The 24766-nt window shown below is 35.4% G+C and overlaps 6 protein-coding genes across 8 annotated transcripts; 3 read left to right on the top strand and 3 right to left on the bottom strand.

Annotated features, from left to right (window-relative positions):
• Nucleotides 1-460: 460 nt before the first annotated feature.
• On the bottom strand, nucleotides 461-3734 carry LOC111016130 (B3 domain-containing protein Os04g0386900). 3 transcript variants are annotated; one of them, XR_002602147.2, is made up of 4 exons: nucleotides 3582-3734; nucleotides 3097-3319; nucleotides 2221-2582; nucleotides 461-701 (listed from the first exon to the last, which is right to left on the bottom strand). XR_002602147.2 is itself a non-coding variant. In XM_022291427.2 (3 exons), the coding sequence occupies exons 2-3, from the start codon at nucleotides 3229-3231 to the stop codon at nucleotides 2274-2276; spliced, it is 444 nt and encodes a 147-aa protein (XP_022147119.1). In that variant the 5' UTR covers nucleotides 3232-3319; nucleotides 3582-3734; the 3' UTR covers nucleotides 1944-2273. The 3 variants fall into 3 exon arrangements, 1 of the variants encoding a protein (XP_022147119.1); XR_015790686.1 differs by lacking the exon at nucleotides 3582-3734 and adding an exon at nucleotides 3403-3551; XM_022291427.2 differs by lacking the exon at nucleotides 461-701 and having other exon boundaries at nucleotides 1944-2582.
• A 1344-nt stretch (nucleotides 3735-5078) lies between these two features.
• Nucleotides 5079-6791, bottom strand: LOC111016002 (Nucleotide/sugar transporter family protein). Its single transcript, XM_022291226.2, has one exon. The coding sequence runs from the start codon at nucleotides 6608-6610 to the stop codon at nucleotides 5396-5398; it is 1215 nt and encodes a 404-aa protein (XP_022146918.1). The 5' UTR covers nucleotides 6611-6791; the 3' UTR covers nucleotides 5079-5395.
• Nucleotides 6792-7791: 1000 nt separating this feature from the next.
• On the top strand, nucleotides 7792-12205 carry AUG7 (nuclear matrix protein). Its single transcript, XM_022291227.2, has 9 exons — nucleotides 7792-8078; nucleotides 8224-8309; nucleotides 8692-8753; nucleotides 9113-9204; nucleotides 9305-9430; nucleotides 9921-10011; nucleotides 10456-10563; nucleotides 11175-11273; nucleotides 11766-12205. Exons 1-9 carry the CDS (start codon nucleotides 7945-7947, stop codon nucleotides 11970-11972), a joined length of 1005 nt encoding a protein of 334 aa, XP_022146919.1. The 5' UTR covers nucleotides 7792-7944; the 3' UTR covers nucleotides 11973-12205.
• Nucleotides 12206-12444: 239 nt separating this feature from the next.
• On the top strand, nucleotides 12445-15403 carry LOC111016001 (Tetratricopeptide repeat (TPR)-like superfamily protein). The gene has a single exon (XM_022291224.2). The coding sequence runs from the start codon at nucleotides 12569-12571 to the stop codon at nucleotides 15245-15247; it is 2679 nt and encodes an 892-aa protein (XP_022146916.1). The 5' UTR covers nucleotides 12445-12568; the 3' UTR covers nucleotides 15248-15403.
• Nucleotides 15404-18060: 2657 nt separating this feature from the next.
• On the bottom strand, nucleotides 18061-20158 carry LOC111015974 (putative glutathione S-transferase). The gene is made up of 2 exons (XM_022291189.2): nucleotides 19688-20158; nucleotides 18061-18610 (listed from the first exon to the last, which is right to left on the bottom strand). The coding sequence occupies exons 1-2, from the start codon at nucleotides 19997-19999 to the stop codon at nucleotides 18254-18256; spliced, it is 669 nt and encodes a 222-aa protein (XP_022146881.1). The 5' UTR covers nucleotides 20000-20158; the 3' UTR covers nucleotides 18061-18253.
• Nucleotides 20159-21638: 1480 nt separating this feature from the next.
• Nucleotides 21639-24235, top strand: LOC111016024 (Calcium-binding EF hand family protein). Its single transcript, XM_022291260.2, has 4 exons — nucleotides 21639-21913; nucleotides 22255-22381; nucleotides 22799-22871; nucleotides 23835-24235. The coding sequence occupies exons 1-4, from the start codon at nucleotides 21727-21729 to the stop codon at nucleotides 24099-24101; spliced, it is 654 nt and encodes a 217-aa protein (XP_022146952.1). The 5' UTR covers nucleotides 21639-21726; the 3' UTR covers nucleotides 24102-24235.
• The last annotated feature ends 531 nt before the right edge of the window (nucleotides 24236-24766 follow it).

Raw genomic sequence — 24766 nt, 5'->3', positions numbered from 1 at the left:
AAAAAGACCAATATTAGAAATTTCTTAAAATAGGAAGGTATATATGATAAATTATTGAAAGGGATTTTTTCCCCAAACGTTTTTTCTTTTATTTATCTTCAAACGTTTTTTCTTTTATTTATCTTCAAAGTTTAGAGAAATAATAGATGTCTTATACACTATTTTTTCTCAATTGATTAAGACATATATCATCAATCAAAACATCAAATCTCCACCCCACCAAAAACTAATAAAATTTTATACCAAACATGTCCTTTGTAAATAATAATAAATATCTTATTTATAAAATAATAAGCCCTTTTGCATCCACAGGCACGAGAGGGTCAAACCTCAATCCAACGATGAACGTCAGTACTCATGGTTTCGTGTGATTCATAGGTCTCTATTATTTCTCTCTTGTTTTTGTTGTATTGACTAATTAATGGTGGTAAAATTAAAAGATTGGAATTAATAAACTAAAGAATATAAAACTTTTGAAATGCAATATATTTGAGCTCATAGAACAGCAGCTGCATGTTCCATATTCAGAGTTAAAACAGTCTACATAACTTCAACAGTTCTCCTACAAAATTTTGTTAACCTTTACAAAGAAAATTACTTGTAAGATTAAACCTTTAACCAGCAGGATACTGCTAGCTAACGCGTCCGAGAAAACGTCCACACATAAAAGTCTGTGGTACATTGGTAGGCAATCCAGATTCCTGAATATTTTCACACCAAAATCAGAAACAATGTCAAATAATGACATATCAAAGCAAGATGACGACGATGATGATGATGCTGGGACAATCTGGAACAGGTAAATCGAGATTTACTGACATCTAGATTTAAACAATATGGAGAAGAGATGTGGGTCGCATGACGAAATAACTAATGATGAAAAATGGATTTACATATTTACTATATACTCTGTCGGAATTGGCATAAAGAAGACAACACGGGTAGAGCATAATGCATGAGGAAGCATCATTTGGTTGCAGCAACAGAACCATATTGGTTAGACTAAACTACTGTATCTAACAAAATATTCAAGATGATAATATTCTGAAGTGTTTGAATTTTGTAACCAACAAATGGAATTAGTTCTTGCTATCATTTTTTGTTTAACACGAAACGAGAGATTTCATTGAAGTAATGAAAATGGTGAAGAAATACAAAGAAAAAACTAAGCTAACATTTAACAACAAAGCCAATAATTAAGCTAGAAAACACTAACTAATCAGAAAAAATAAAAGTTTTCCAATTCAAGCAAATATCTATTGAATTGTAACCCAAGAATGAATGGGAGAGAGAACACCAATGTGAGGCTCTTTGAGAAGCTATATCAAATCAGTTTGACATGTCGTTGTTGATTGACAGAAGAATCATGGTATGCACTTCCGTATACTGGCTAAAGCGTTACGTCTATCCTTAGAGGGCGGCTTTTGCTAAAACTCGAGTAGTTTCTTGAAAAATTGCTTCTGATATGAAACTTTGAGTATTTAAAGATGCCTTCGAATTGTGCAACGGCTTCTAATTCGGCAAACTGAGCCAGCCCCGTAACTTCAAGAGAAAGGGTGCCTCCTCACAAAGGGGGTTTCAGTTGTAGTGACCAGACTCGATCTAGCCATAAGAAGAATGTTTGGCAGATAAATAACTCACTTCTTGGTTTTGAAAAAAGGAACTTAAAGTGTCTAGGGTTGAGCTAAGCGGGCTCACTTAACATAAATGTTACATGGTTTGAAGAACATCTTGAAATTCACACACCTATGTTTGCTTTGGAAAATTGATCGTGTTCCATGCAAATTTCTAAAATGATATCTTTGACTCCGTTGGATCATAGAAGATGTGCTCTTGTGTGTAAAGAAGGATAATCAAGAGATTCAAAACGAACATGCATATGTGAAGCACACATATGTAAGGATTATGAAAGATAAAGTAATCTAGTAGACAACAATCAGATATAATAATGGAATCCTTACACCAACAACATCCATACTTATAAAACTCGAGAATACAATCAAATTTGATGCTCGTCTTAACATTTAATCTTTTCAGCAGTCATGCTTATGCAATGAAAATTACTTTGAATGGTTTTGCTTTCCCCTACTTCCTAAAACGTGTATTGATGGTTCCCTCTAGTCCAAATGCAAAGAGAATGAAGTATAAATTGAAATATCCATGAAACATATATCATAAAAACAGGATTACATATCCACTTACTGAGATCAAACGGGTTACCTGATTCCAAAAGCATATATATCGTGTTCACAAGCCATAGAAATAAGGGGCAGCTAGTCAATTTTTATAGGGGTGTCTTTACTCTCCCCGCTGAACTTGTCGTGCAGCTGGACAGGGATGTCACCTCTGAGAATTTGAACTCTGAATTTGAGTGTGCTGCTGCTACATTCCATGAGCTCAAATACACAAGCATCTCCAGACTTTAGATGATTATCATTCACAAACTTCCTCCAATGTCTCGTATCAAGTGACTTACCGCGTCGGTTTCCATAGTAATCTACTGTCCATTCCTTGCCCCCACAGTAAAGAACCCCATGGATCACAATAGCAGGTAAAACAGAATGAAATTTGGCTGGCAAAGTCTACAAATGAAAATATTTCATTCTTCACTATTAAACCAATATATTTGTTTGCCTAAAAAATGCATAATTTGAACATTTGGCATTAGTTAAGAACTGGGTACAGTCAACTGTCAAGTCATAATCATGATTCTGAACAGGAGAGTCATGGCTCTTCTGAAGACGATTTCCTGTTTTCATTTTCGAAACTAATTGTCTAAATCTATGATTAACAAATCATTTGTCAAAATACTAAAAGACCAACCATTAAAGTAGTTACCTGAATCGATTATACAAAATTTTTGTTCTGAACTGTTTTTATAATAGTTTCCAGACTAGCTAATCTTGCAAGTTTCTCTTCAAATGTTGCTTTACGAAATAATAATAACAAAAGGGAGACCAAAACTATAAACTAGCCAGATATTTTGCAGATTAAGCCATAAATTTTGGGGGGTTTTGGAATACAGTCACTCAGAATCCAATTTAGTTCATAACCCTAGTTGTTCTTATATTTCTGAGTAATTTCTAGAGAACTTACCATATTATAAATGGGAGCGACATGCGATTTTGCAAGAATAACACCATGGAACGGTTTGTCTGAGAGTGGAAAAATTTCATAATTTCGCGGCTCCATTGTTGTATGCTCTGACGGAGGTTTCTCTTGTGACTGCATCTGGTTATCTTTTTCCAGTGCAAATTACTCACAAAAACCAGTGTAGAACCAAATGTAACTACTGAGAGAGGGGAATTGATGAAAAAACCTGCAGATGATAAAAGCTAACAGAATAAACGCACTGATAAATGAACTAATCGCATTAGAAGACACGATACAACCAACATTTACCTTCAGAAGCGAATCACTTGGTTTTTTATGGTTCGTTTCCTCTAGAAATTCGTTTTTTTGGGAACAAAATCGTTGAAGATAAAGAATAAACGAGAGTTTTGTAGGAATCAAAACAAAATGTGGGGAATTGACGAAACGAAAAGGGAAACGGAATCGAATGGAAAAATTAGTTGACTAACCTGCGACTGTGAGGGCTCGGATCGGAGCAAGCAGAGAGTTGGAGGGCTTTTTTTATCGTACCCGCTCCGCTTGCGCTTCATTTATTTTTGCGAGATGAACATAATAAAATTATGCCCCATTTTAACATTTTTGTCTGACAAGACAATTAAATTATAATTAACTACTTCTTTTTCTTTTCGTTTTCCAAGTAGAATTAGAGTGGGGGCTTTTTTTCAAGTACAACGAATAGGTGGTATTACTACTCGTCAACTGAGCTCGTGTTAGTAATTAATTTTTTTTAGTGTTTAGGTTTTAATATATCTCTTAATTAGTTGAATTAAAAAATATTAATTAAAAATTTACTTCTTCTATATATATATATATCTAAATCTAAATTATATTAGGGTAAATTACAAATTTAATACTTTAACCTATAAACTTAAAAAAATATATTACTGAATTATCAACGATGAGAAGTAAAAAATATACCTCTAAGGATATCGACCAAGATGGAACTCTGATCCGGGACATTCGTGCTCTCTTCTCCCCCTTGTGATTCTCACTTTGATCATGTTCCAAGGAGGGTAAATGTCACAGCTCACAAATTGGCAGCACAAACTTGGGATATGGGGATCGAGACCCCAACTTCAAGAGAAGAAGTACATGTCATAACTATGACCGTGTTGGCAAGGTGAATTAGGTTTAAATTTAGTTTACGACCTTCAATTTATTATTAAAAAAAAAACCGAAGTTGTTAAATTTTGGTTGGTCCTATATTAAAAAAATCATAAAATGTTTTTTTTTTTGGTTGAAGAAACAATTTCAATAATGTATGAAATTACAAAAGCCCATGGAAGGGTCACAAAATGCCCATTGATGTATTACATAAGGCAGTTCCAATTAAACAAGAGGGAAGTATAGCTATAGTAGTTAAAAATAGGAGAGGTTTTACACTGAGAGATAGCTTTATAACCATAGCATCAAAAAAACGTTCAAAGTATTGTGTCTTGTCATTGAAGGTCCTTTGATTTCGTTCACCCCAAGTGTAGTCCACAGAAATGCTCGAATGAAATTTGTCCATAGCTGTTCCTTTTCGTTCTTGAAGGGGTGTCCCATAATCGTGGCCTCAAGGATAAGTTGGCGGTGTGGACCAACCAAAAGTACTAAGGATATCCTTCCAAAAATCAGAAGCAAAGGTGCAGGAAGTTGAGATTCCAAGCTGTTCTTGCAATGTTAAAAATTTCAAGTTCTCTATTTTGACCCAATAAATTAAAATTTCAAAATTCTCCTGACTTTGGTATGTATTTCTTTATAATAGAGTTGAAAATCTTAGCTAAATTTTGAAAATTAAATAACAAAATTTTAAAAATTTTGCTTTTGTTTTTCAAAATGCAGCCAAGGAAAGTTTTGAAGAAAGGTGCTATGGCATTAGTAATGCCCCTAATAAACTGATTGTTTGAACTAACAAAATTTGCCAGCAGAAATGAAGATGCACTTGAACAAATTACACAGCAACAGAGACAAAACTGATGAATCAATCTCATCTTTCACAAACTCAACACATTTTCAGAGAGCAAAAAGATGGATCTCAAAGCCAAAACCACTGCTGCAAAAAGCTAGATTTCATAACTTAAAACTCACGACAACACCTAAATCTGATTACCCATTCCTCAACTAAACAAGAACATTTGAATATCCAATTCAGAAGATCAAAACAAAACTTCAAATTCCAACTTCCAACTTCCAACCAAGCCAAAACAATGTCTTCTTCTTCTTCTTCTTCTTCTTCTTCTTCTTCTTCTTCTTCTTCTTCTTCTTCTTCTTCTTCCATTCCTCAATCCTTCTTCTCGCCCTCCTCGATCTTCTTAGCACTCTTTTTCGTCGTAGTCTGCGAATACAGAAAAGTCCCTAAAATGGCAATGGCAGAACCAACAGCATTCAGAGGTCTAATGGGGTTTCTAAAAACCAAAACAGACGACACAATCACAACCACTCTCTTCATCGTATTCCCCACAGAGAATGTCAGAGGACTGATTTCATCCAAAGCTTGGTAAGAAGATTGATTGTAAAGATGATAAAAGATTCCAGAAATCAAAACCCAGATGTATAATGTTGATGCCTGTCCAATGGAGGCAATCGCCTGATGATACCCTTGAACCCATTTCGACCCTTCAACAAAAATCGCCACAGGAAACAGATAAAACAATGAAATTATGCTAATCCACCCATACAGATTCAACCCATTAACCTCCTTGAAATTCTGCAAGCTCCTCTTGGAGTAGATGTTTCTTAGAACAAATCCCACGTTACTGATCATGGCGCCGGAGAGACCTTCGAAATTGAAGGAAGCTTCGGTAATGGCGGCCAGAGAGCAGCCAAAAACAATGGGGAGAATCGAGAGCCAGACCTTGAGAGGGTACGAATCGCCGAGGAACGAGGAGAATAAGACTGTGAAGACTGGTTCCGCCGATTTAATGACGTGGGTGAATGAGACGGCGACTTTGGAGAAGGAAACGCAAGCGGAGATGTGGCCGATTGTGTGGAACAAAGCGGGGCCGAGGAGAGCGATTATGAAGGGCTTTGAAATTTTAGGGCACGGTTGCAGCTTCAAAGACCAGAGAACCAGCATCCAAATCGATCCAGCGAAGAGCTGAAACGAAGCGAGAAGCCATGGAAAGGGGAAGATATTGAGAACCTTCTTGTTGTAGATGTTGAAGACGATGTTCTGGAAGTACCAGAGCCCGAACACAACGGCGAGCTGAAGGGTTTTGGCCTTGGAGGACGAATCGTCGGAGGCATCGCCGGCGTCCTCGGCGGCGGCCGCGGGCGGAGAAAACCTAAATGGGTTCGCGGGAAATTTGCAGAATCCGCTCGATTTGGGAATCTGGAAAGAGGGTTTTGAGAAGACGCCATTAATGGCGGTGGAGGTGGAGAATTGGGCGCGTTTGGGGGATTTCGATCGGAGATTCGGGTGGTGAAGGGGAAAATGGGATGTGGGGTTTTTTGAAAGAGTGATGTGAGGAGAGAGAGTGGAGGAGAGAGAGAGCATTTTGATGGAGATCTGAGGATGAAGAGAGAGAGCTTTAATGGCGAACAGTGGTTTCACTTTCAAAATAGTTTCATTTTTTTGCCTAAGCTTTGCTGCCGTAATTTTATCGCCTGCGACTGTGACCGTTTCTGCACTTGCCTCTCTTGGATCTCGTTCTTCATTGGTCCTCCATTTTTTTACTGCTTTTCTTTGTATATTTAATTACAAATTTAATCCTCGAGTTTTGTGTATTTGTTTATTTAGTCCGTTAAGTTTTCGAATTTTCGGTTACATACTCAAATTTAAAATCCTTATTCTTCCTATTACTATTGTGATGTTATAACTTCATTGGTGTTTTTCTCTCTCTCTCTCTCTCTCTCTCTCTCTCTCTCTCTCTCTCTCTTACTTTCTACCTATGTTTATTATAATTTGCATACTTTCGATGTTCGTTTTTATCGATATACTTTTAAAAGTTGACATACTTATAAATATTGAACACAAAATCAATTCATGATAAAAATTATTTAATTTAAATTTATGACAACATTTCAATAAATTCAGTAAAATGGCTGAATGCTAATAGAACTTAGCTCAGCAGTAATTAATACATGTCTCTGACCAAGAGATCATGAATTCGAATATCCCACCCCTACTTGTTGTACCAAAAAAACATATATACATAAATCAAAATGAACATTTTAAAGAGTAAGAGACCGAAATGAACATTAGTTGTGAAGTACATCAATGCGAACCAACACCCGATAGGCCAACCTAAATTTTAAATCTTGAATCATAAAAATCAAAATTTCAATAACCCAATAACTTGATTCCACATAACTCACAAATATAGAGGTTGGGTTATACACATAGTATTAAATATCCATCAATAAATCTATTGACATGTTCATGTATCACAAGTTGACATTGACATGAAAGATAAATCGACATTTTCATAATATTTAAACCATATCAATAAAATATAAAAAAATATCAACAAAATGTTAGTAAAATATACCTAATATTAGTATTAATTATTTTTAACTTACTTAAAAATTATAAATATTTTTTACGATTTTTTAAAATTTCTCTAGAAATATTAATCAACATAGAAATTTCCATGCAGATGAATAACATTGGTTATTTTCTTATTATACATTATATTCGCTATATTAGGCCGCGGTTTAGATTAGTAGCACTTTTGGACCGCCCGATGGGAGTTCCGTTCCGTTTGATGGAGAAAACGTCAACGGAGAGAGAGAGACCAGACGGTGTGGTCTAAGGAGAGAGAGTGGAGAGAAGGAAGAGTAAAACAGGGTACAATCCACAGTGAGAAACGGACGAAGACGAAGAAGAAGATGGCAGCGAGGCAAATGGAAGAGATTCAGAGGAAGCTATCAATGCTCAATTACCCTAGAGCCAATGCTGCTGCCCAGTCCCTCCTTTTCGCTGGCATGGAGCGCTACGCCCTTCTCGAGTGGCTCTTCTTCCGGTTTGCGCCCATCTCTTTCATCGCCAACGTTCTCCAATTCTTTCAATTACACATCTTCACCACTATTCGACTTCTATTTCCGAGCCTTTGATTTCATTCTAAGCCTGTATTTGATGGATTATTGTATCGCGTTCTTGAATTGTAGTCTGTTGGGTGACAAGTCGCCATTCTCGCAACAAAATATCCAAGGAGATGCTATTGATCGCGATGAAGAGACTGCTCGGATTCAGTGTTAGTCTTCTCATTTCTAGCTCGGTGATCTTCTTCACCTAGGACAAACTAAAATTTGCATCACCGACTATTTAAATTGTCTGGGTGCTGGTTAACCTTGATGTTAGAGTCGACAAGATGGTGTAGGAATAATGAAGTAATTGAATCACTAAAAAAATCGCACCTCTGAGTAATCTGTTTTCTGTAGGTAGGTTTTCTTTCATCGTTGATTAGTGATTGCTCCATCAAGTTTTTTTACCCCGATGCATCACACATGATGCATAATTTATGTACTGTTTTAGTTTATTGTTGCCTTTTATTTTCATTATTTAAATTTTGGTACTGATTTTGTTTTTATCGTTAGGTTGATCAGTGTGTTATAACTAATGGCTGTATTCTGCAGATTTGGCAGAAATTGCAAAGTTTCTGGGCATTACAACCGCTATTGATACTGAAGTTATCCAAGTTCGTTTCTGAATTCCTTCTACTTTCTGTACAAGTAAAATAAATTTAAGCTATCCATATTTATTGACTATGGATTTTGGGTTAAACTCACGATCAAGAAACTGATGTCACAATTATTGATACTGATATGTGTTTTTCCTAAGATTTCTCTCACGATGTATGCTACAACAGTAATGTCATTGTGTTTTGTTTGAGTTCTCATGGTACCTTTATCACATTGAAGACCCATAACTTTTTCTAATCGGTATTGCCTGTAATCAAATCAAGCTTTATGTATGAACTTGATTACATATTTAGCAAACCTCTTCACTATGTGAGTGCACCCAGCTTCTTGTTAACTTTATGTTTGTACTTTACAGGGAAGGGGAAGCTATGAGGAGCGAACTGAAATGATTCGTCTTATTGTCGATCTTGTTGAGGCAAGCATCTATGCAGATAATCCAGATTGGAGGTTGCCATTTGTTTTATCATGTATTGGGAATACCATTCAATCCTCCGATAACTGATTGAGAGTCTAAGAAATCACTGTTTTTGCATTTTTGTTCCTGCAGTGTCGATGAGCAGGTTGCAAAAGACATACAACTCATAGACTCTATTGCAGAGAAACAAGCTCAAATATTCTCAGAAGAATGCAAATTGTTTCCTGCTGATGTTCAAATTCAGTCTATATATCCATTGTAATGGTCATCCTATATCAATCTATGTCTTCTGCATTTTTCTTGCTTTGTTAATTCTTATTGGATTCCCATAAACAAAGTGGAGACCTGCCTTCCTCTTCTTTTGATAGTTTGACTTTGAGCTATGTTCTTTTGATTTCCCATCAATTGCTCTGCCCATTTATTTATTTTGATTTATTTTGTTAATATGCCAATTTATTTACATGTTATCATAAATAACATGTAAGCCTGCCTGCTACTGCCACATCCTGTACCCAGTTATAATGATGGATTTTTGAACTACTAAATCTGCTATCTTCATCCTCCAGCTTTTATCGCTATCTTATTCAAAGATTTCAGTCTAAACCCACCACATTGCTATTAATTATTTTTATAAATATACCATACTTTTGATGTTGCATCTTAGAGGTCATGCTGTGTTTTAATCTATTCTATTGTATGTTATGGCATTATGTAGCCTAATCAAGTCTTTTTCTTCTTTTGTTTTCAGGCCAGATGTTTCTGAGCTTGAAACTAAGCTTGCAGAACAATCGAAGCTACTTTTGAATCTTCAACAGAAAGTTGATGATTTAGCATCCAAGGTTTCTGCTACTTTCTGTCAATTTTTCTCACCTTACTGTCACTCTTGCAATGGATCTGCTCTGTAGCTGGATGTGTTATCCAAGATACGTCACCCATATATCATTTTCAGCATGTTTCTAATAAAAATTACTTAAATAATATATGGCCACTTATGTTGTTAGTCGTCAATTTAAACAGAATATAGTGGGTCAAGGTGGTCTTTTTACTAGTTCTTTAGTGAAATTTATGAGTTATTGCCTCTTTTCCCCCAACTTCTTTATGTCCTACTGCTCTGAACTTTACCAATCTGCAGTCTGATTGATTAGTTATTGCAGACTAAAAATGATTATTTTTAGCCTTGTTTGGATTTGAGGTGGCGTTTTGTAGTGTTAAATCTATGAAGACTTATTTGTAGTGTTGCTTTGTTTTGATGTCTTCTGATTATTATTGTATTCCTTTTGTAGCATGCTTACAACCCAGACGAGGAATATACGGAGGTCGAATCTCAATTGCGGGCACACTTGGAATCTTTCCTTGAAACAGCAAGATCTTTTAACATTATTTACACCAAGGTTCGTCTTAACATTGTGGAGTATTATCTGTTAGCTGATGTGGTCTTCTTTTTTGGTCGAGCTGTTGTTATCTATAACTTCCATACTTTTTATAATGTGCGAATTATCAAAAGTTGCACAAGCTTTGCTTATTTTCCTAATGCCTCCACTATGTTTAGATTCCCATTGGCAATCCTGTTAAATTATTTCTAAATTTTTCTTCTGCTTTCTACTGGATTATTCTTGGGTTTCGTGTCATATATATTACTTACTCGTTAAATTGATGGTTATTTTGCTTTTAATTCTGAGAAAACCTCGATTCTAAAGTTCTCACGCAAATCACTTGGTGGGTATGTCATACCTGTTATTGAAAACTCTCTGTTCTATGTTCTTGTTAGTTCTGTTGTGAAGAGAGGGACTTACTCATGGATTTGCCGTTTCTAAAAAAACAATTATATGCTGTCTAATCTACGTTTTTAACCGTTGTATGTGGTTTTGCTTAAGCTAGTATATGGTAGCCTAAGTGGATGTTTCTCTTTACATGAAAGATTTGAAAGGATTTCCTTATCCTTGAGTTGGAACGGAAATATATTAATTTTTGCTATTGACTCTGATTATCACTTTTATGGTAGGAAATTCGTCCATGGACACACATGATGGAGGTTCCACAGCTTCATGGCTTTGGGCCAGCTGCCAACCGCCTGTTAGAAGCATACAATATGCTATTAAAGGTATCCATTTGCTAATTACTTCGATATCCATGATGCCGATTTATTTATGTTCTTCATTATTGTTGCTGCAAACCCAGTTGATGATTTTTTTTTTAATAAACAATCAACTGTTTCATTAATGAGATGAAATGTGGAAAAAGAAGGGAAGACGAACCTACACTGGACTAGTAATTAATAACAATAATTATTATTGTTGCTGTGGTTATTATTATTATTATTTTTTTCTCGAGATAGCAAAAAGAGAAAATAAGGCAAAATCACGAAGCCAGTATGATCCCTCAAGAAGGCAAAATAGATATCATCTCCCATAAAAGTTCTGTTGCTTCTTTCCGACAAAAAATAATTTCAAGAAAGGCCTTGTTTCTTTAAACCTTTTTCCATATAGAAAACAGTACCAGTTTCCTCTTACATCATCCTTTTGAAATTCATTTTTCTGTTTCATATTCTTGTTAGAGCATTAAATTGTAATGTGATACGATGTTGTTATGGCAGTTCTTGGGCAACTTGAGGAATCTTAGAGATTCTCATGCAGCACTGGCCATTGGATCATCTGAAACGATTGCTGGAGAGCCATCTTCCGTGACCAGAATAATATCAGAGTGCGAATCCGCATTGACATTCCTAAATCGTGATCTCGGAATTCTCTCGGCTTCCATTGCTCGTGAACACGGTCAGCAGGGGGAAGAGGTGACTTTATAATATGATACATGTGTAACAGAGTTTCTTGAATTTGCGATTTGGATGAGTGTGCAGTCGTGACAACTGACTTCGGATACCTTAAATTAAGATGTCGTCATACAGAAGAGATCTGCGGTATGCCAAGAAGCGCAAATTGTTCCATTGTGTGCTTGGTGTTGTACTTGGTGTTGTACTTATAAATTGATTGTGATTACTGTTTGTCCATAATGAAAAATTCTTACCACATTGACATCCTTTGTATCTCTATTTGTAGTTTATTTGAAGGCCATATTTAACTGGAATTCCCATCTCTATCGTGAAAGATTATAGGATGAAAGCTGGTCTCTTTCACAGAGTTAATTTTTATGAAATAGATAAAAATAAAATGGGTAGAAAATACAGGGATGACATTGATGTAGAAATCTTCTGTTTTGAAAATGGCGATTAAAAAACATAAAAGGTGAGGACAACTATTCCGCTCAATTTTCCTGACAGCGTGAAAATAAGCTTAATTTTAAAAAATATAAAAGTAATAATAATAATCGGAACATAACATAAGAATTAAGATACATACTTCCTCCCGCGCTCTTTTCTCATGTCGAATAATTCTGCCGCCGATGAAACCGCCGAGATTCTGTTTCAACGATTCACCGGAAACTGCCCAAGAAGTTCTTCGTTCATCACTACTGAAAGCTCTGTCATCTGCCAAAAACACCTCACAGCTACGGAATATCCATTCCTTGATCATCATTTCAGGACTGAGCCTCTCCGTCGTCTTTTCCGGCAAACTTATAAGCAAGTACGCCCAGCTTAAAGACCCAATTTCTTCTGTTTCGGTTTTTCGCACTGTTTCTCCAACTTCCAATGTCTATCAATGGAATTCGATTATACGTGCTTCCACCCACAATGGTCTCTTCACGCAAGCACTTGGATATTACACTGAGATGCGTGAAAAAAAGCTTCAGCCTGATGCTTATACTTTTCCTTCTGTTATCAATTCATGTGCTCGACTTTTGGACCTGAATATGGGTCACGTTGTTCATGAACATGTTATGGAAATGGGGTTTGGATCGGATTTGTATATTGGCAACGCATTGATCGATATGTATTCTAGATTTGGGGATCTTGATAAAGCACGATATGTGTTTGAGGAAATGTCTGACCGAGACAGTGTATCGTGGAATAGTTTAATTTCTGGATATTGTTCGAATGGGTTTTGGGAGGAGGCTCTGGAAATGTATCACAAGTCCAGAATGATTGGGATGGTACCCGATCGTTTCACCACCAGCGTTTTACTTGCTTGTGGAAGCTTAATGGCTGTTAAAGAAGGGTTGAATGTTCATGGGGCGATTGAAAAGATTGGAATTGGTCGAGATGTTATTATAGGTAATGGACTTCTTTCCATGTACTTCAAGTTTGAGAGACCAAGAGAAGCAGGTCAGGTTTTTGGCGAGATGGATGTGAAAGACTCGGTTTCTTGGAATACCATGATTTGTGGATACTCCCAACTTGGGCAGTATGAAGAATCTGTGAAGTTATTCATGGAGATGATAGATAAATTCACTCCAGATCTATTGTCGGTTACATCAACCATTCGTGCCTGTGGGCACTTGGCAGATCTGCAGGTTGGAAAATATGTTCATAATTACTTAATCGGGAGCGGGTATGAATGTGATACTGTAGCATGTAATATCCTTATAGATATGTATGCTAAATGTGGGGATCTTTTGGCTGCACAGCAAGTCTTTGACGCAATGAAATGCAAGGATTCTGTGACATGGAACTCGTTAATTAACGGTTACACTCAACATGGCTATTACAAGGAGGGGGTGGAGACTTTTAAGATGATGAAAAGGGAAAACGAACTGGATTCTGTGACTTTTGTTCTGCTCCTATCTATGTTTTCTCAGTTAGCTAATATAGATCAGGGGAGAGGAATACATTGTGATATGATAAAACTTGGGTTCGAAGCTGAACTTGTCATTGGTAATGCACTTCTAGATATGTATGCTAAATGTGGTGGAATGGACGATTTATTGAGGGTGTTTGCATACATGAGAGCTCATGACATTATATCATGGAATACCCTTATTGCTTCAAGTGTTCATTTTGATGATTGCAGCATAGGATTTCAGGCAATTATCCGAATGAGAACGGAAGGGTTGATTCCAGATGAGGCCACCATATTAGGAATCTTGCCCATGTGTTCCTTGCTTGCTGCACGGCGACAAGGGAAAGAGATCCATGGCTGCATTTTCAAGTTAGGATTTGAATCAGATGTCCCAACTGGAAATGCCCTAATTGAAATGTACTCCAAATGTGGTAGTCTAGAAAATTGTACTAAAGTATTTAACTATATGAAAGAAAAAGATGTGGTGACATGGACTGCTTTGATCTCTGCATTTGGAATGTATGGTGAAGGAAAGAAAGCATTAAAGGCTTTTCAGGATATGGAGTCTAGTGGAGTTTTTCCTGATTCTGTTGCCTTCATTGCTCTCATTTTTGCTTGTAGTCATTCTGGAATGGTCAAAGAGGGGCTCACATACTTTGATCGAATGAAAACCGACTACAATATTGAGCCTATGATGGAACATTATGCTTGTGTTGTTGATCTTTTGGCTCGATCTGGCTTATTAGCTCAAGCAGAGGAGTTTATTCTGTCAATGCCAATAAAACCAGATGCAAGTTTATGGGGAGCTTTACTTAGTGCCTGTCGAGCAACTGGGCACACGAACATCGCCCAACGAGTCTCAAAGCAAATTCTTCAGTTGAACTCAGACGATACTGGGTATTATGTGCTCGTATCAAATATATATGCCACATTAGGGAAGTGGGATCAAGTGAGAATGGTAAGAAATTCCATGAAAACTAAAGGGCTCAAAAAGGAACCTGGAAGTAGCTGGATTGAGATTCAGAAAAGGTTTTATGTATTTAGGACAGGTGATAAATCATTTGAACAGTATGACAAGGTCAAAGATTTACTCGAATACCTTGCAGGGTTAATGGCCAAGGAAGGCTATGTTGCAGACCTGCAATTTTCTCTGCACGATGTTGAGGAAGATGATAAGAGAGACATCCTATGTGGGCACAGCGAAAGGCTCGCGATAGCCTTCGGATTGTTGAATACAAAACCGGGGACCCCTTTGTTGGTAATGAAAAACCTTCGAGTATGTGGAGATTGTCATACTGTAACCAAATACATAACTAAGGTAATGCAAAGAGAAATACTGGTGAGAGATGCCAATCGGTTTCATCTATTCAAGGATGGAACCTGTAGTTGTGGAGATCACTGGTGAATGATTGATATACTTCGTTATGATTTCTAATACCCGAGCATAAAATCTTCGCATTGGACTGCAAATGAACTTTTCGTCCTTGTTCGAGTTCGGAGCAAATCTGAGAAGGTCAAGTCCTGCCAAGTTATACCTGTTGATCGCTGTCAACGTTCCTAATTGCAAGTCAATGCTACCTTTTCTTCCGGACAAAGATAACTGGGATTGGAAGAATTTAAATCAAGATGGGTCTTTTAAAGTAATCGATCTTTACTGATTCAACTGTTTTGATGAGATGATTCAACCTGATACTGCCAAAAATAGGTAGGATTGGGATTATGAGAATGCAGATAGTGCGTGTGCTACTTCATGGCAGGTAATTATATTTTGACATGGCTACCAATTTTTACAATGGTCTATCTTGCACCAAGACGTTCTTTTATGTAAATTATTCTGTGTGCATTCCTGCAGATTTTGACTGCTGACGACCTCTCATGTTGGCCTATGAATCAAATTCTAAATATATTTCTTAAGGTTAGTCTTTCTTATAATGCTTCTAATTGCTCTTTTTAGCTATCTAACTGTTCTTAAAAACTTAAAGTCCTTAAAAATGTGAAAGTGAAAAGGAAATGCGATAACAAACATTTCCATCATCACGTGTTCCATTCGTGGAAGAAGAGATGAATAAAGGAAACAAAAGATTTCCATAACAAAGAAGAAGAATAATTCCAATTCATGATCTGTTAACTACATGCTCTGTTCCAAATTATAGATTCATTTAACAGACATATATTATACAATTTTTTTTTTTGGTATAAAATATTTTCTAGTTGCTGGTTGGACCGGTAGGGATGTTCATTTTCCCCACAGGCCCCATCCCCATGGGGACCCACCTGTTTAAATTTCCCACGGAGTGGGGACGGGGAAGGTGTTCCCCGCCCCGACTCGCATTTTTTTAATATATATATACTGAAAAAATCTTATTATTCTTTCTATACTTACCTATCTATATCTATAGTATATATAAAAGCCACTATTGGGAGAAACTTTGTGTTTCATTTTTACCCTCTCATTTTAACTATTCCTTTGATTGTAATTGCGTAATTTAAATATAAATTTTCTCTCTCTCCATTTCTCTCTTCTCTCCCTCACGATCCCACCCCTTTAAATTCCCCACTCCCTTCATTTATGCCATAATACCTTTTAGTGTTTCATCTTCCTATTTCAATTTTGACATATACTATGAATCAAAGCTATAATTAGAAGATCATTAATGCTCCGTTATCTTTATTCCATTTAACTTCTAAAAACTCTTTCATCTTCTTCATCTTTTCGAGAGATATATATACACATAGTGGGTGAGATAAATACAAAATGCAAAAGGGAGAGCACTAAAAAACTTGCGAGAAAGTGAGATTTTCGTTCTCACCGTACTTAACCAAAGGGCATAGTAGAAGTCGTTACAGGGAAGACAGAGGGCATAACAGTTGTAGTCGAGGTCGCAAAATGTTGTTGCTTTAAACTTGTATGCTAGGGGCGCGATCTTGAGAGGGAATGGTAGTGGTGAGCCAGAAGGAGAAAGCTGTTGAGACAGAAAGGCGATACACGCGTGAATGGAGAGGAGAGAAAAATAGGTTTCTATAATTTGTGCATTTATGTTTAGAAATACAAAATCCTTGTAGTCGTGCTTTATTATTAGCTGAAGTTTATGGTTGAGCTACATATGATAATATTGGGTCGGTATAGGTAAAAATATGTGAGAACTATAGTAGGTAATTATTAAGTAACTTTCTCACCTCTAATTTAGAAATAAAGTCCAATAAATAATGTATTGTATTATATAAAACAATTATTAAAAAATTCAGTTTCAATTTTGTTGAATAATTAATTATCCTTTATTTTTAAATTATAATTACAAAAAAAATTGTAAGTAAATAATATATTGTGATATTTTTTGACGATAAATGAAGAATTGTAATTAATCTCGATAAAATATTTTTATAAAAAATCATGATAAAATATAATACGTAGTTCAACATTCATGCAACATCTTATGTGTTGATTTAAATTTCAATAAAAAAATATTCATATGAAAAAAAAGAATTATCTAAAATACTCACGTAATTAAATAATTAGAAATCGTAAAAGGTACTATAAATGAATGAACAGAAAATATGTTTAAATCAATATTTTGTATTAATTAAAATTAATATAATATAATACGAATATTTAAAATATTCATATAACAATAATAAAATGCTGAAACCAACATCTTTAATTTTATAAAATTAGGTTACGTTGTAATTTATCACTTTTTTTAATTCATTTTTTTGTACTTAAAAATAAAACTTTCGAGTTCCACTGCATCGCATGTGTTTCTTGCTAGTACTAATAAAATCATATTCTTCTCTACCCACCAAAATATATAGAGGAGGATTAGACCATGTAGATAAAGTTTTTATCGTTGAAAATTAATTATGTAATTATAAATTTTCTTAAAGAAAAATGTTTAATTGAAAAATAATTTAGAAGTAAAAGAATAAACGGGAAAAAAATCTCCACGGGAAACCCGATCCCCCATGAATTTCCCGTAGGGAATCTCTATCTCGATCACCGGGATGGAGAATTAAATGGGGGCAAGGATGGGGACAGAGAAGCCGTCCCACCCCATGAACATCCTTATACAAATTTTCTAGTTGCTGGTTCAATGGCCCTATTCGAATTAGCAGTTGCTGATCCCTAAAAGTGACAAAGCAAGACATCGATTTTTCAATAAGATCACATGATGTATTTCTTTGAAAAATATTGGTGCACGTATAAATGGTAGCTCCACCGACTAAGCTATAGCCCTCATGCTTGTGATATATATAGATAATTTCTTGTACAAATCCATACACTACAATCTCAAGTTTCATAAACTCGGACTTATTAAAACCATAGAAGAGAGAAGCAACCGCTGTATTATTTTTCAACACGTGATCCGTAATCTATCATCTTAGAGATTATATCACATGATCTATAATCTTATAATCATGTTTCTTTACTAATAAAAGTTTGATGCAGGGCTTGGTACTTGGCGACAAGCTTGTCTCTGGGAGGCCAATTTTCATTGATGATTGGAGCAGCAGCAAATTCTGTTATCCATTTGGACAAGAGGGGAAATCTCTGCTCTGTTATAAGGTGAGTTTCAGTCACTTCCTCTAATACACTGACCAAATTTGCAAGCCACCCAACTGCAATATCCACAAACCCAATGGCCTCCCCTCCAAAGAACCTCTTCCCCTTCAACTGTTCTTCCAAATGCTTCAAATTCTCCAAGGCTTCTTCCACTCCTTCCTCTTTCACTTTCCCTTGGTTCATGAGCACTTTCTTTATAGATTCCAATACCTACATTTGATGCTTAACAATAAGTCATTAAAATATGAAAGAGGCATTGAAAATCCCATTATTGTTGTGTTTTTTCTTCTAAAAGAAAAAAAAAATATTGCTTTCTAAAACTCATACTTGCAAAATGATTATTTAGGCATGGGATAGTTTTATTAGAGTTCATACCTGATTGTTGATAAGTTTCGTTATTGTTAGTCTACCTTTAAAGTGCTTTAAAAATCTTTGCCAACGTTTTTTACTTTTATTTTTAAAAAATCCAAGATATTCTTTTAACTTTTGAAGTTGGTTTATATTTTGATGGTTAAAAAGTATGGTTTGGTTTTTTTTTAAACAGTAGAAATGGAGATTTGAAGCCACGGCTTGTTCGGATAAAGATATATCTTAGTTATAGTTTTTTAATCAAACAAATCAATTGAGTTATACTAAAGGAAAAAAGTGCTCTTTATAGCATATCATTTTTATTTTTTTTAGTACGGGAGGGATCAAACTCCCAACCACTTAGTAGATCCCCACTTAGTTGGAGACATACGTCGATATATGTCAATTACTATTTGATGTTTATAATTTTACTTTTTGATCCCCACTTAGTTGGAGATATATGTCGTTTGATGTTTATAATTATGTTTATAATTTTACAAATTCTATTTTTACTTAGTCGGAGATATTCGAGATATTCTATTACTGTTTGAGGTTTATAATTTTACAAATTCTATTTTTCATTAATCGAAGATATATGTATTTAATTCTATTTTTTACTTAGTTGGAGATGTTCATTACTGTTCGAGGTTTATAATTGAGATATATGTAAATTATTGTTTGATGTTTATAATTTTACCAATTTTATTTTAATCTTTAAAAATTGACCTTTGTAATTTAGTAGTTTTTTTTTCTTTTAAATTAATAGGTTGAAGGGATTTGTATTTTCTTTTCAATTCAGTTAAATCTAAAAAAAAAATTCGCGTTTTAAATAATATATTTACATGTGAATTAAAACAAAACAAATCAAATTTCAAATTCGAGAGCCCTAAGTAGAATAGAAATAGATGAAGTAGTATTGATTGAGTGGAGTGAAGTTACCTTATCGTCCCCGAATTTAGCCCAGAAGCGAGCGAGGGCTCTGTCGTAAGGATCCGGAGGAAGCAACGGATTCTGCTTCCATGTTTCGTCGATATACTCGAGGATGACGAGCGATTCGGCGATCGGTTTTCCGCCATGGACGAGCACCGGAACCTTCTTGTGGACGGGATTGTACTCCAGAAGCAGCGGGCTCTTGTTCGCCAGATCTTCGTAAACGGTGTCGTATTCTAACCCTTTCATCTTCAACGCCCATACTACTCTCAGAGGGAACGGACTCGACCACGTTCTGAATAACTTCAGTTCTTCTCCCATCTTTCTTCTTCTCCACTGCTCCTCTGCTCTGCAATCGCAGTTTTAATGGCAGGTGTTGGGAAATTTCGCCTTTGAGATCGTTTTCTTTCTATTGGTCATTGGATTGTTGTTATTTTGAAATAGTTGATTCCAAATTCGAGCTGTCCAAAGAACGTATTAGACAAATCATATTCTATGGTAGGCCAAAACAAGGCGAAATATTGGAAAATTTTCTTGTACTGCTGTTGATGTCCGCCACGTTTCACTTTCCGATGACGTAAGGCATGACGTGGCTTTGACTGAGTTTCTTTTGGCAAGTGCCGTTTTGGTCTTTCTTGGCGGCAACTCAGAAGGAACCGCTATGATTGTTGATTATGGGCCTTAACTTGGGCCTCGTGTTTTGGGTTCGACTATTTGTATGGTGTCATTATTTTTTGGAAAATTGAGGTGGATGGCTAAATTTTGACACCCGTTTTAAAAAATATCTATTAGTTTTAAATTTTGCACAAATGATTAAAGGATATTTTAGGAGTTTTACAAAAGAACATAATTTTCCAACCATATCCTTTTCTATATCTTTTTGGCTTTTTCCAATATTCAACTACGTAACAGACTTTGTTTTGAATTCAAAATGATTTTCCAACCTTAAGGGATTTCAAGTTAATTATTTTAATTACTTTATTTTATATTTCAGTTAATTTAAACGATTTGTGTACAACGATTCATATCTCATGTCATCGTTCTTCAATTGTTCTACTGTATCTTCTTAATGTATATATACATATTTGCATCAATTGGTACCTAATCACTAAGGAGTATATGTTGTCAAAAGTTATTTTTATTCTTGTTTTCCTATTTCTTTATCATTTAATAAATCATCTACAACAAAAGTAAATTAAAAAATTGAAGACTAACAACCCATAAATCAAAACGATTAGGAAAATAGGTGATGCCTCCTAAATTTGTAACCTTTGGCGTGTATCATCATCAGATTCAGTTTCTTAAACTCCTAATATAAAAAACGTTAAAATATTATTTTGGTAGGTATTTTTCATGTTTGGTTCATTTTAGTGTCGATATTTTCTGAAATGTTTATTTTGATCCATACACTTTTAATTTTAGTTTATTTTAATAATTTTACTTTCAAAATGTTTATTTTAGTCCATGTACTTTTGAAAAGTGATTGTTTTTTTAGTCTCTATTTATAAAATTTAATGCAAATTATACATATATTCGAAATCTTTTTATATAATGTAATGTTCAAATTTTAAGAAATATATTAAGTGGAGTGTCAATAGAAAAATGAGACTAAAAATAAAATTGAGAACAAAAATGATTATTTTTTAAAAGTATAAGTATTAGAATGATTAATATGAATCAAAGTTGATACAATGCTCAAAATAAACCTTTTAACAGTACATGATCAAAATGAAATAGGGACAAAATAGTCTTTTTAAACCTACAAAATACTAGGAAATATTAATATTCCTTGATTGATCAAATATTACAAAATGGGGTGGGCAAGTGGCAATTTTGAAACTACCTGAATGGGCAGGGCAAACTTGAGATTTTCCTTTTGATTGAGGGTAAATTGGTAATCATGAAAAAATCTCCGCTTGATTATTTTATTTTCTCCATAGTTGGGGCACGGTACTGGACTGTATAACTTGCATATTGGGAAACCGCAGGTCGCTTTATTCCAAGTGTCCATCGAGAAAAGGAAATGTGTGGCAGAAGTAGAACAGCGCATGAACTTGATCTTTTTCCACTACAAAATCTTTGCAAATGACAAATTTCGTTATCGTTGCTGCTACGGCGGATATCCCGATCTTCCTTTGCCCGGAGCACTTACAGTCTGCTTTGCGGGGCCTGTGATCTTCAGTTACCGTCGCTCGCTGCCGTCTATCATGGGACAGATCTTGGACAAAATTGGAGGTAACTTAACCTAGCTTGGGTTTCCGCAACATTCTATTTGAATTCGTAATTCAAATTTCTGTTCGGATTCGTCGATAAATTGATAAACGGATCGAGCGAAATGAAGAATTCGTAGTCATAGATGAGGATATATTGGTTTCTCCTAAAAGAAGAGGGTGGATCTTGTCAATGAAAGTCGATTAACCCACAATTCTCCCTCGGATTGGTGATTATTTGATATTGACATAGACTTAATACATGAATCTATCGGTTTTCTTTCCTATTTTGTTTGTTTGGTGGTGTAAATTAGCTGATGTGTGCCATCTCTGTGGGTCTGGTTCTGTGTGTGCTTGCACTTGCAGGCAAACAATGGAGGGATGCCCAAATGAGGAAGATATCAGACAAGATATTTAATAAGATTAAAAATCATTCAGATAAGGTTAACCTGTCATTTGAAGATCTGTATATTGCTACGTTACTTGTGTACAAGTAAGAAGCCCTCTTAAATTTTCCTGCTCATAGTTTTTGTATAGCTTATTCGTTTGTTTATTTATGGTTAAATTACAGAAAAAAATACCCTCGAACTTTGCCTTTGTTTAAAAAATACCCTGGGTCCTTTTGCAAAAGTTTATACTACTCTTGACCTTCCATAAACGTATAAAAAATTTTGATGGGGCAGAATCTGTTTATTTATTTTATTTATAATGTGGGCGTGACTCCTTACATTATGCTTATAACTCATCCCACTAATTTATAAGCTAACTTGTGTTGTAAGTTATTGAGTTTTCAAGCTGGGGCTTAAACTTTGATCCTTGGAGATATCTCTTTAACATTTCAAGCTCTTGGTGATAAGGCATTTGTGGGCATGGTTTAATCATGAACAAGTACTTGTGAATTGTGATGCAGTGAAATTAACAAGCGGTTGCCTGGCCCGCATCATGATCCGCCCTCGAAGGAACGTGTCAGAGAACTCATAAAGGTACTCTGTTGATACACTAATATTACAAATGTTTAATAGTGCAAGAGTATGGCATCCGTTGTTGATTGGGAAACTTAAACTCGCTAGAAGTGCATTATGTGCTTACCATTGCCATTTAATTTTTTTATTTGCTTGTTACAATTTCAATGATCCAAGAAAGATTAAATCCAATACAAAAGTTCATAGCATATTGTTTAAACTTAGAAATTACTGTGTAGGACAAAAAATCAGCGGACAATGGTCCTTTAGTAATTATGTCTATGCTTGTATCATAGTGAAAACAAAACAACATAAGTGCAATATGTTCTAATTATCTCTCTCTACTTGTCTACTTTCCTACTTGTTTTAAATTCTCTATGCACTAATGTATCACCCTGAGCATGTGGTCATCGATTAAACTACAATTATTACGATAGCTAGCTATTGAGTTCTGTCGACCATCTCGGTTTCCTTGTGGCTGGTGGTGGTGGATGTATGTAAGAAAATTTTTACTTTTTGCATTTGGGGGTATTGTATTGCATTAAACTCTGGTCCTGGAAGTTGCAATCACTGGAAATTCCTACTTCTTACCCCATTTTCTGGAAGATACTCTGAAACTGAACTTTGATTTGGTAAGTTAATGCTGGACATTCCATATTGATGCCTGGACCTTGTTATCTAGTTATATTATATGAGGCCTAAATTCAGTAATTCATGTTCTTCTCTTGGTGCTAGAAGAGTGGCTATCAAGTTTGCCTGTGGTGCTTGTTTTGTTTCTCTATTCCTCTTTTATCATGTTCGTCAAGAGGCATCGATATTCGCTTTTGTGGCTTTATTGAATTGTAGCTTCCTGCTCTTCCTGTTGCCAGGTCTTTCAAACACTTCCAACGAAAATTTAATGGAGCATAAACTGTTTTAACTGCCTCTGTTCCAGTTCTATATTTCTACTCGTATATAAAACGCATAAAATTTCTGTGCTATCAGGAAAGCGATCTCAACATGGACCAAGAAATTGACCGCGAAGAATTTATGAAGTTCATCTTGCTTTTGACATCTGACACCGTCATAACAGTGAGCCAGGGATTAGTCCTCACTTTGGTGGTAGCACCAACAGTCGCTGTGGTCACAAAGAAGAGTACCGAAGGCGTTCCAGGTGTTGGAAAACTGGTGCAAAAACTACCTGCCTCGGTGTACGCTTCCCTCATCACTCTTGCTGCTCTGTCCTTTCAAAACGCTCACCAGGGGGCTTGATAAATGATAAGTTGAGACTGTTTCATTCCGTTCCGTCTATATATTCCTTTGTTCTTTACATATATGTGATTGTGAACGAATTAACACTCAGAACTCTGAGTTTACCATTTGAAGCCATGTTTATATTCTGTTTTCATAGCTGTTCATCATCTTCTTTTCCCTTCAAGTATGCCTGTTTTCAGCCTTATTGTATGGTTTGAACGTTTATTCGTGGAGAATCTGTTCGAACTGATCAAATCATGGTCGATAATCTTCAACTGCAAAAGAATTTAAGGGTGCGTTCGAGAGTGATGCTATTATCAAGATCACTTCCCAAAATCACTTCCCTTACTATGATCATATTTGGTAAATAAACAATTTGGTTTTTAGGAAAGTAATTATTGTTGATCTATTCATACTGTGCTCATGTACATACCTATCCATTTTGTAGGATCGAGCAATTCAAAAAAACAAAAAAAAAAAAAATTAAGAGATACATCAATAAATTAACACATTTTCGGCCAATACATTGTGAATTAATAGTTGCATAAGCCAGGCCAATTGAATATATCATTGGATCTGTCTTGGAGATTGATGTAGTTATTTATTTTTTATTTTCTTTTAATTCACACGAGATGGTGGAAAATTCAAAGACCTTTATAGATTGGTACAAATTATCTATGAGC

The sequence above is a fragment of the Momordica charantia genome (assembly GCF_013281855.1).
Source record: "Momordica charantia cultivar OHB3-1 chromosome 5 unlocalized genomic scaffold, Mcharantia_2.0 BLBB01000005.1, whole genome shotgun sequence".
Classification (NCBI taxonomy): domain Eukaryota; kingdom Viridiplantae; phylum Streptophyta; class Magnoliopsida; order Cucurbitales; family Cucurbitaceae; genus Momordica; species Momordica charantia.
Note: the sequence above shows the minus strand (reverse complement) of the source record. Positions and strands in the feature narration are given on the sequence as shown.

Excerpts from the sequence above, each read along its gene's own strand:
- LOC111015974 (XM_022291189.2), bottom strand. The coding sequence starts at position 19,999 with ATGGGAGAAGAACTGAAGTTATTCAGAACGTGGTCGAGTCCGTTCCCT. Across the intron at positions 18,611-19,687 it reads CTAAATTCGGGGACGATAAG|GTATTGGAATCTATAAAGAA; the intron begins GTAACTTCACTC and ends CATCAAATGTAG.
- AUG7 (XM_022291227.2), top strand. The coding sequence starts at position 7,945 with ATGGCAGCGAGGCAAATGGAAGAGATTCAGAGGAAGCTATCAATGCTC. Across the intron at positions 8,310-8,691 it reads AGAGACTGCTCGGATTCAGT|ATTTGGCAGAAATTGCAAAG; the intron begins GTTAGTCTTCTC and ends TGTATTCTGCAG. Across the intron at positions 10,564-11,174 it reads TTAACATTATTTACACCAAG|GAAATTCGTCCATGGACACA; the intron begins GTTCGTCTTAAC and ends CTTTTATGGTAG.
- LOC111016002 (XM_022291226.2), bottom strand. The coding sequence starts at position 6,610 with ATGCTCTCTCTCTCCTCCACTCTCTCTCCTCACATCACTCTTTCAAAA.
- LOC111016024 (XM_022291260.2), top strand. The coding sequence starts at position 21,727 with ATGAACTTGATCTTTTTCCACTACAAAATCTTTGCAAATGACAAATTT. Across the intron at positions 21,914-22,254 it reads GATCTTGGACAAAATTGGAG|GCAAACAATGGAGGGATGCC; the intron begins GTAACTTAACCT and ends TTGCACTTGCAG. Across the intron at positions 22,382-22,798 it reads GCTACGTTACTTGTGTACAA|TGAAATTAACAAGCGGTTGC; the intron begins GTAAGAAGCCCT and ends ATTGTGATGCAG.
- LOC111016001 (XM_022291224.2), top strand. The coding sequence starts at position 12,569 with ATGAAACCGCCGAGATTCTGTTTCAACGATTCACCGGAAACTGCCCAA.
- LOC111016130 (XM_022291427.2), bottom strand. The coding sequence starts at position 3,231 with ATGCAGTCACAAGAGAAACCTCCGTCAGAGCATACAACAATGGAGCCG. Across the intron at positions 2,583-3,096 it reads TCGCTCCCATTTATAATATG|ACTTTGCCAGCCAAATTTCA; the intron begins GTAAGTTCTCTA and ends TTTCATTTGTAG.